Source organism: Myotis brandtii, unplaced genomic scaffold (assembly GCF_000412655.1).
Source record: "Myotis brandtii unplaced genomic scaffold, ASM41265v1 scaffold1167, whole genome shotgun sequence".
In the NCBI taxonomy this organism is placed as follows: Eukaryota; Metazoa; Chordata; class Mammalia; order Chiroptera; family Vespertilionidae; genus Myotis; species Myotis brandtii.
The window spans coordinates 199,767-209,891 of NW_005354039.1; the positions used below are offsets into that span (position 1 = coordinate 199,767).

Genomic DNA, 10,125 nt, shown 5'->3' on the forward strand with positions numbered 1-10,125 from the left:
CTTTCACAGGGGTCGCCTAAGACCATCGGAAAACACATATATAATTACATATTGTTTTTGTGATTAATCACTATGCTTTAATTATGTTCAATTTGTAACAATGAAATTGGGGGTCACCACAACATGAGGAACTGTATTAAAGGGTCATGGCATTAGGAAGGTTGAGGACCACTACAGGCTCCCACTGCCTCTGACCTCAAGGGGAGAAGGACACCGCAAGGCAAGAAGAGCTAACATGAGCCCCGAGGTTCTAGCTGCTCCGGGAGCGTGGGGAAGGAGGTCTCATAGAGGAGGCAGCCTCGAGGCTGGTCCTGGAAGGATGGGCACAGTGGTGCTGATGGAGGAGGAAGAAGTAAAGGCACTTCACGCCAGGAAACAGCACAAGCAAAGATGTCCAGGCTGAAAGGTGCCAGAAAACAAAGTACCAGAAAGCAAGTCACATCATCGAGCTGGAGCCAAAGGCTAAGAGGAGACACAGTTATAAGAAATAAAGACGAGAAAGAGAAAAACTAGAGTTGTGCTGAGGCACAGAGAGGTCAAGTACCTTGCCCAAGGTCACCCAGCTGGTAGAGTCAGGATTTCAACATGGGCTGCCTGACCACTAAGATGGACTCACGGTGGGTGCATATTTTAGAATGCTGACAAGGTGGACCTGGCTGTTCTCGGGGTTCTCGGCGTTCTCGGCGTTCTCGGCGGGGTGGGGGAGCTTTCACATTTGCCCCAGAAATGGTAATATCTGGAGACACTTTTTATTATCACTGCTAGGCGGGAGGTTGCCGGCATCTCCTACGCAGACGGGATCTTTAAACGGTACAGACGCTGGTCCTACCCCGGACATTCTGTCTTCCAGTTCTGGAATGAGTGCACCCTGGGCACCAGGCCTTGTACAAAGCCTCCTGGGTGACAGCAAGAGGCAGGAAGGTGTGGAAGCTGCTGCTTGCGGGAGAGGGAGAGGCTCAAACTATCTGGTGTGGACCAAAGACAGGGAGTGATGCCAATGCCGGAAAGAGAAGCCACTGGGGAGTCAACACCGCCAATGACTGCGCAGCCCCCGCCGACAGGGAGTGGCGCCATCCGTCCGCACACCAGGGTCTGAGGGACAAGCCTGTGGGGAGTCAGCCCGAACAAAGTCTGCGGTGGGCGCGGCAGGTCGGGCCTCCTCAGAGCAGGGAGGGCAGCGCCGGAGCCGGCCTGGGGATGATGAATTAGTCAGAGCTGGCCAGCCCCGAGGAGGAGGCTGACCAGACTGCCTTCGTCACCGTCTGGGCAGGAGATAATGGGCCTAAACCGGGAGGAGGGCGGGAGGGGACCAAACCCCATGGCAACCCACTGAGAGAGAAAGAACTGGATTTGGAAGAGCGAAAACGTTCATTGAGAGTGAGTCCAGTCTGGGGACAGAGCAGGAAGTGACCAGTCAGTCGCTGAGGGACGAGAGCGCCAGGGGAGGGGTGACTGGGGAGAGGGACTGGGGAGTCGCCAGGGGGAGAGGGAGCTGGGACCCGAGAGGGATGCCGGGCGCAGGGGAGCCAGGTGGCACACTGGCGACCCCAGGGGCGGACCCAGGCCTGCAGGAGAGGCCACATAGGGCTTCGTTTTTTTCATTCTTGAGTTAATTGTCAAGATTTGGCTAAAACTCCAAATGTTCAGCTTCTCTGGCACAGAGGACGGCCTGGTGAGACAGGTGGCGCTCAGCAGAGCACCGAGGCTGCTCGCCAGCACCCGGGGCCTCACCACGGTGGTGCTCGGGCCCGACAGATCCTTGCAGACAACAGGTCTGTCTTCAGAAGAAAAGATGAGTCCCCCGCCAGGAAGCTGCGGAGATGGAGGCCTAGGAGGAGCAGGCAGGGGCCCGGCGCCGCTCAGAGAGAAGAGCTGCTGGCCTCTCGTGTCCTGATCCCGCACCAGGCGCCACTCAGAAGAGCTGCTGGCCTCTCGTGTCCTGATCCCGCACCCACCGCCTCCGTGCTGCGCCCTCGCAGTGAGCAGTCCCCGCCTGCGGTCTCCGGCGCTGCTCTGTGAACAGGGAGGTTGAGGCCCATGACCTCTAGCTGTCCATCCTCATGTCCACTGGGTTTGCCCACCCTGTCCCAGCACCGCCTCTCCCAAGGCCCCAGAGGCAGAGGGAGCAGCTAGGCCCCAGGAAAAACAGAGCCTCCTGCCCGCTGTCCCACACCCATCTCAGAAGAGGCCCAATGCCCAGCACCCCCTCCTCACCCACCCCTCCCCACTCCGGGGTCCCAGCCCTAGAGGAGCAGCAGGAGGAAGGAATAAGAACAAGCACCCCACACACACGCCCAGACACCTGTCCGGGGCTCCTGTCCATCATGAGCCTCTCCAAACAGGCCAGGTGGATCCTGACACACCGAGGGGTCCACGCGTGTGAACAGGAAGCACAAGGGATGCACATGTGGGAGTCAGAGCCGCTCCCCAAAGCCCAGTGGGAGCCATTCTTCCCAGCCCTGACCAGATCCTGCGCCCGGTGAGCTGGGCTGAGCCCTCTTCTCCACGGGCCCCTGAGTCTTCCCATCCAGGCGAGGCCAGCGGGCCTCCGGGCCGAGTGAGACCTGCGGAGAAGCTGGTGCATGGCCAGAGACCTGGGGTCCACAGGGCTCCTTCGGGGAGCTGGGGGAGCTGAGGGACCGGTGACCCCGGGCTGCAGGCCTCAGGCTGCCCCTCCGCATGCTGTTCTCCTGCACCCCTGCCTTTGTCTCCCACAGTAACACAGTCAGCCCTGTCCCATGGGATCAACAAGTACCACTCAGCTCTGCAGCACAGGGATGCGCTCACACAGGGCCCCAGGGTGGACGGAGCCTCCTGCCCACAGTCCCACGCCCATCTCGGAAGAGCCTAAAGCCCAGCACCTACCGGGCAGAGCTGCCAGCTGGCTCCCTGCCTGCCCATCAGCAGATACCCATCAGACCTGGTGAAGACCCAGGGAGCTTTGTCCATCAAGAAATCAGAACCCGGACTCACCAGGGCTTCCTGGGCATGTCGGGGACTGGCTGGGATGCAGGCCAGGAGCACACACGTCCCTGGAGTTCGCCGCCCTTGCTGCCTGGCAGTGGCCCCTCCAGGCCTTCCCCTGTGCCTGGCAATGGAATGAGGCCACAGCCCAACTGCCGGCTAAGCACCCGCCCGCCTTGCTTCTCCCTGTAGCCACTCACGCCCCGCGGACGCCAGATCCCAAAACAGACATGTTCGTGGTTACCATAGGAACTCACTAAAGCCAAAAAAGGCACCACACAATCACCCACATGGGCCCTCAAAGCTCATGTCCACCTGCACAGGCAAGCATACCACATGCCTACACACGCCTTCACACGCCAACACTGTTCTCAGGCTCAAGGCCCATCCTAAAGAAACCAATGGACCAGGGCCTGATACTTGGACAGAAACCGACTTTCCCCTTGGCCCCACCTGGAATGTGTCTAGAAGTGGGTTCCCTGAGGGCCCAGTCTGGCCAGCTGTCAGTTTCAAGGGCAGCCACTACTGACCGGGAGCTCACCTGCCAAAGGCACTCCAGGAGCCAAGCAAGGCAGGGCCGGAGTCCAGGACCCCCACCAGCTCTGCCTGCCTGCGTCCCCTCCTCTGTCCCCTTGGGGGGGGGGGGGGGGGGGGGGGGGCTCGGCAAGGATTAGGGCCCTGGAAGGGCCTTCGGGGCAGGAACTGGACTTGCTGCTCCGACAGGGAGGCAGGTGGATGGGCATTAGGAGGACATTGTCTACTTGGGACAAGGGTTCCCCCCCGCCCCCCGGGGGGGGGGGGGCGAGGAGGTAGGTATAAGGGTCAGGATCTAAGCCAGCCACACAGGAGGTGACAGTAGCAAAAAAGGAACAGATTGTATATTCAGTCTCCGTAGATGGGACCAAGAGCTCCACCCAAGGGCTCACTCAGAAACCCGACAGTCTTCACCTTGACCTCCCGTGCCCTCACCTCCCACACCCAAACCAGCTCCAGGTGGGGAGTCCACCACCTTGATAGCTTCCCAATCGGTCCACTCTCCCCAACCCCACAGCCCCTGCCCTGGCCTCCAAGCTCTCCAATGAGTTGGCAGAGGGCAGTCGGGGGCTCCCAGATTCAAATGTGGCCACATCATTCTCCAGCTTAAAGCCCTTCGCTGGCCCCGGGACACCCCGAGAAGCCAGCCCAGGCCTCCACACAGCCCTCCTACACTCCTCGGCATGGCCCCGCCTGTCCGGGCACTCTCGCCCACTTTCTGTCTGATAACAATAACCGCACCCAGATCCCTCCTGCCCCCCTGCCTGGCGCACTGCTGCTGGGGAGTGCCTCTCCTCTCCGGCCTGACCTCACTCACCTTGGAGACAGCCGGGCAGCGCCAAGACTACAGGAAGCCCCCTCCATCCTCTCTGAGAGCATCTCTGTTCGCACCTGTCACATTCCATTGGGACTGTCTGTCTACATGCCTGTCTCCCTGGGGGGATGTAGGATTCACAGCAGAGACTGTCTTCTTCATCTTTGCTTCCCCACAATCCTGGGGCCTGCCACTGGGCTTGGAATGTAGGTGCCAGGTAAATGTGAGCTGAACTGATTCAGCCTTTCACCCTTCCAACCACCCGCCCCCCCAAAAAAAATCAAGCTCTCCTTAACAACCCCAGCAAACTCTCAGCACATGTCCTAGATGTGTAAGAGAGGAGTTGACTAAGATGGAGCATTCCCAGAAGGTTCTAGAACATCGTTGTGGCGCCTCAAGGATCCTTGTAATCCACAGTAAACAAAGAGCTGGTGGAAGATGGACTGGTGATCATGGCCCTCAACCAGCACATGAAAAAGCCATTAAACTGGGACTGAGGGGTAGACTGTGGAGGGATGGGCTTTCTGGAAGGAAGGTTGGAGAACTGGATGCACAGACTAGATGCATGACACTGGGCCCTGCCTGCCTCTGCTCTCGCCCCCCAACATGAGCAGGTGACCTTGCTAACAACACCAAGAGAACCAGGAGAAGCAGGTGTCCGCAGAGGTAATCATCTATGCATCATTCTCATAGAATGGCAATGGAAGCCCTGAGTGTAAAAGGCTGTGACATGGCAAGAAATCTGAGCTTTCTAGGAGCAACAACAACCTCTGCTCCCCAGTCCTGCGTGGACAATGGCTCCAGCAGCTGCCATCAGGGACCCCAGGGGGTCTGCTCCTACCCTATGTGCTCACCTCATTTCTAATTGGATTCTGAATTCTGAGCTGGTGGAATCCGAAAGCTACAGTAAGCGTGACTGTGTGGTGCCGTCTTCTGGCCAAACCACAGGACAGCTGAAATGCTGCCCAGCCAGGCTGTGGGGAAGACGGCTCCTCCCGGCCCTCTCCACCCTTCTCCTGAGGAAGATGTAATAGGACAGTCCCCTCTGGGCTCCATCACAAGCTTTCTCTCTATTCAGAGATGCCATTTCTACAAGACAGAGGTTCTAGATCTCTGTGCATGACACTGTGCCCCCAGCAATGGAGACAGGCTGCACTGAGCCAACCCCGTGCTCACCCAGCCCCACAGCAGCCAGTCCTGGGTGACAGTCATCTCATCTACGCTGTAGCATGTAGCAGTACTTCATTCCTTCTTATGGCCAAATAATATGCCATTGCATCGATATGCCATTTTTTGTTTAGCCATTCATCTGCTGCTGAACGTTTAGGTTATTTTCACTTTGGGCTGCTATTAACCATGCTGCCATGAACAGTCATGTACAAGTTTCTGCATGAACATACAGTTTCATTTCTCTTGGATCTATATTTAAAAATGGAGTTGCTGGTCTGATGATAATCCTGTGTTTAACCTTTTGAGAAACTACCTTATTGTTTCCCAAAGCAGCTGCACCATTTTATGCTGCCACCAGCAACGTATAAGGGTGGCAATTTCTCCACATCCTCACCAACACTTGTTATTATGTCTTTTTTATTACAGTCATTTGAGTGGGTGTGAAGCAGTATCTCACTGCGGCTTTGACTTGCGTGTCCCCGATGGCGGACGATGTTGAACATCTTTTCATGTGCTCATTGTCTATGTACAGATCTCCTTTGGGAAAAGGTCTCTTCAGATCCTTTGCCCGTTTTTTAATTGGGTTGTCTTTGTATTATTGAGCTATGAGAGTTCTTTATGTATTTTAGGCACAAGCTCCTTTATGTGATTTGCAAATATTTTCACCCGTTCTGTGGGTTGTCTTTTCACTTTCTTAATGGCGTCCTTTATAACACAAAAGTTCTTCATTTTAATGAAGTTCAATTTATCGATTTGTTATTATTGTTGTTGTTTCTGCTTTTGGTGTCACATCTAAAAAAACCAATGGCTTATTTAAGGTCACAACGATTTTTATCTATGTTTCTGCTAAGAGTTTTTAGCTTTAGCTCTTACATTTAGGTTTTTGATCCATTTTGAGTTCGTTTTTGTATATGGTGTGAGAGAAGGGCACAGTTTCATTCTATTGCATGGGGCTATCAGTTGTCCCAGCACCATTTGTGGAAAGACTATTTTTCTCCATTGAATTGTCATGACACACTCATTGACAATCAATTGAGCACAAATGTGAGGGTTTATTTCTGGACTTGGAATTCTATTCTATTGACCTATATGTCTATCCTTGTGCTAGTACCAAACTGTCTTGATTACTATAGCTTTGCAGTAAGTTTAAAAATCATATTATTCTTTTTCAAGATTATCCTTGAATTTCCATATGCATTTTAGGATCAGTTTATCAACTTCTGCAAAGAAGCCAGCTAGGATTTGATGGGGATGGGTTTCCAGTTCCCGTTCAGCCCTTCCCAACCTCTACTCCCTCTCCTCCCCCTGGGTTCCCTGAGGCACCCTGGAATCTTTTCCATAAATTCCATCTTTGCCCTAGCCAGTTTGGCTCAGGGGATAGAGCGTTGGCCTGCAGACTGAAGGGTCCCGGGTTCAATTCTAGTCAAGGGCACATGCCTGGGTTGTGGGCTCAATCCCCAATAGGGGGCATGCAGGAGGCAGCCAAACAATGATTCTCTCTCATCATTGATGTTTCTATCTGTCTCTCCCTCTCCCTTCCTCTCTGAAATCAATAAAAATACTTTTTTTAATTTCCGTCTTTTGCTTAACCAGATTAAACTAGGTTTTGTTTCTTACAATCAAAAGAATCATAACCAAGGACAGTAGGAACATGGTCCTACACACTATCTCAAACAACCATCTCAACACCACCTCTCCAGGGCCTAAGCCCTCAGACTGTCCCCCAAGTACCCAAAAAACCCACTGAGGTCCCAATCTCAGCGACGGCCCTTGACCCCAGCCTTTCACTGCACCTTGTAACTAGTTCCTTTCCAGGTTACATATATCATCTTCACCAGTTAAAGCAAACATGCCCTCGATATATGCTTGTGAAATTGAACAAGATGTCACAAGACAGCACCACAAAATAGACGCGTACCACTCTACACCCCTTAGTATCTCCACTTCATGCCGCATATCTCATTCAATAGGCAGATAAGGAGCTCTAGGAAGGCCATTGTTGTGCTCTTTGGACAAAGGCTACAGAAACTGAAGTCCAGAGGAGTAGTGCCTTGCCTGAGAGTGACTGGCCCTTAACACTGGGCTGTACTATGTGCATCCCATGTACATGCACTGGTGGGCCCATTGCCCAGCCCCATCTTTAAAAGCTGCTTTAGAAGACACCTCCTTGCCCAGACAGCCTGGCTCAGTGGTTGAGCATTGACCTATGAACCAGGAAATCACAGTCCGAATCCCGGTCAGGGCACATGCCTGGGTTGCAGGTTCAATCCCCAGTGTGGGGTGGGCAGGAGGCAGCCTATCAGTGATTCTCTCTCATCACTGATGTTTCTATCTGTCTCTCCCTCTCCCTTCTTCCTCTCTGTCAATAAAAATATATTTTTTAAAGAAGCCACCTCCTCCTGCCAGTCTTCCAGGACTGACTGCTCCCATTGCACCTCTGACGTCAACTCTACAACGAGAGTAAAAGCTCTCCGAGGGCAGGAACAGTTTGCCATGCATCCCTGCCCTAACTGCCCACCCTCACCCTTCTGAACAAAACAAACCAGAGTGGGAGGCCTCATTTTTTACCACTTCATATGCCAACCCTCAAGACTGGCTGTGCTTTGCCCAGAGACCTGTACCCAGGGCATACACAGGCAGTGCTGGCAACTGAACGGCAGGGCAGAGGAAGGCTGGCCCGGGAAACCTTTCAGCTAAGATGCGGGAGTTGTAGGCAGAAGGAGCTGCCTTGAAAGGGGGGACTTCTCATGCATGAGCCAATTCCCATGCCGCAGGATAGTATTTTGAGCTAATGACCAATGCTATTCCTCCCCGCCGCCCCGAATTTCCCTCATTTTCAATTCACTCCGTTGGGGCAGGTGACGGGTTAGTACTCATTGCCCAAAGGAGGGATGCAGATGGAAGTGACTTTTGTTGAAGTCTCATGGGGGAAAGAGGACCAGGATGCAGACAAGATTGTTTGGCCAGAAATATGGCGAGAAAAGGAACAACAGCGGCGAGGAGGAGCAGTGGGAGGTTCGAGCAGAGAGGTGTGTCTGCTCAGGGCTTCCCAGACAGACAGGCAGACACGCATGGTAAACGGAGCAGATAATTCCCAGTCCCAGAATCTGGTGTTGGAAGCCTCAGAGCCCCAGGGCCAGGCCGCCCAGCATGGCACCATCTGGTACCGGATGACTCAGTAACCTACTGCTCACACACACACCGGGGTGTTTCATGCTGCCCTAGGATTACACAGCACCGTTTTTAGGTAGGTGGGCATGCCAGACAGACAGCCCATAGGACTAGGGCTTCACATAAAAACTATGGAGGGAGAAAATACATTTCTCTTTCTTACACCCCTAAGCTGTAGGCTAAAGGTCACGGCGCTAAACACAGTCCCACTGGTACCGCTGCTACCTTCCCAGCATCTGCTACCCAGATACCCCAGGGAGCAAGCGCCTGACCAGCCTCCTCCAGGCCAGAAGCCCCCAGGCTGAGGAGGAGAGCCTGACAAATGCAACAGCCCCACCCATGTTTCCCACAACTTACGGGGAAACCAGGGCCCCAGAAGAGCTCTGGTCTGCCCTCCTCTCTGACCTCTACATAACAGGAAGTGGCTACTTACTTGACCTTCAGGCCTGCCAGCATGGTCTTGTCGATCCTGCCAAGAGAAAAGCAAGGGCTTCGGTCAGTGCCAGGGCTGAAGGCTCCCCCGTAGCACCTGCAGGGGAGAGGTCCCTGGGTGGGTCCAGACCACCAGACGGACGGCGCTGCAGGGACAGCTGCTCCGGGGGGAGCTCTCCTCCAGCCCCGGCAGGGAGGGCAGTGAGCTCTGGGAGGGCTGGAGCCACACAGAACCCTATGAGGCGGGTACAGTTATTCTCTCCATTTTAGAGGTCAGGAAACTGGGGCTCAGACGGGTAAAGTCAATGTCCCAGCCTGAAGCCAGGTATCTGACGCCAGACCCAGGGGTAGTCAGCACTTTGGGCAGCTCTCCCTTCATTGCCCCCATTCCACAAGAAGACTCTGAAACCTAGATCCACCAGTCACTGGCAACTGGACATTCAGCACATCGGTACTTCCTAGGATTCTGCTTTGAAAAGATGCCAGCACCACCCCCCCAATACCTCCAGCACCAAGGACCCTCCTGCTCTGGGAACTGCCAGTCCAGCCAAGGAGACAGGCCCCCCTCCTGGGACAGCCCCGACTGTAGGCTCCAGGTGACGGGCAGGTGGGACCAGTCACGCCCAGGAGCTCGGCACAGGGAAGATCACGTTTGCGGCAGACTGTCCTGGCAGCCAGTGCCTCTGCCCAGCCTGCGCCTCTCTGGAAGACAAGGCAGCGCTGCTCAGCTTCTATTTTTACCCTCCACATATGTCAGCCCTTATGGCTGGGAAAAGAGGCCCCTTTCTCTCCCCAGAGACAGGAAGGTAGGCAAGATCGCCACTGCTGGTGTCTCCTCTTGTTTAGGGGTCACAACCACTACTGTCACCATCAGTGTCACCACCATCACCAGTGTCACCACCACTACCAGTGTCATCACCACCACCAGTGTCCCCACCATCACCATCAATGTCACCACCCCATCAGTGTCACCACTACCACCAGTGTCACCATCACCATCAGTGTCACCACCATCACCATCAATGTCACCACCACCACCA

At 54.5% G+C, this 10,125-nt stretch overlaps 1 protein-coding gene across 9 annotated transcripts in view; it reads right to left on the reverse strand.

Moving 5' to 3' along the window:
* RAP1GAP2 (RAP1 GTPase activating protein 2) overlaps nt 1–10,125 on the reverse strand; it is a 234,108-nt gene that overhangs the window by 182,987 nt on the left and 40,996 nt on the right. For 7 of the 9 annotated variants that reach the window (XR_001359646.1, XM_014529236.1, XM_014529230.1 and 4 more), the window contains one exon: nt 9,087–9,122. Coding sequence is in view for 8 of the 9 variants with exons in the window: in XM_014529236.1 (XP_014384722.1) it covers nt 9,087–9,122 (36 nt within the window). In the remaining variant the exon portion in view is untranslated. Of the gene's footprint in view, nt 1–2,973; nt 3,098–9,086; nt 9,123–9,588; nt 9,653–10,125 lie in introns of those variants that run through there. The other 2 variants (XM_005858291.2, XM_005858293.1) reach the window with 2 other exon arrangements.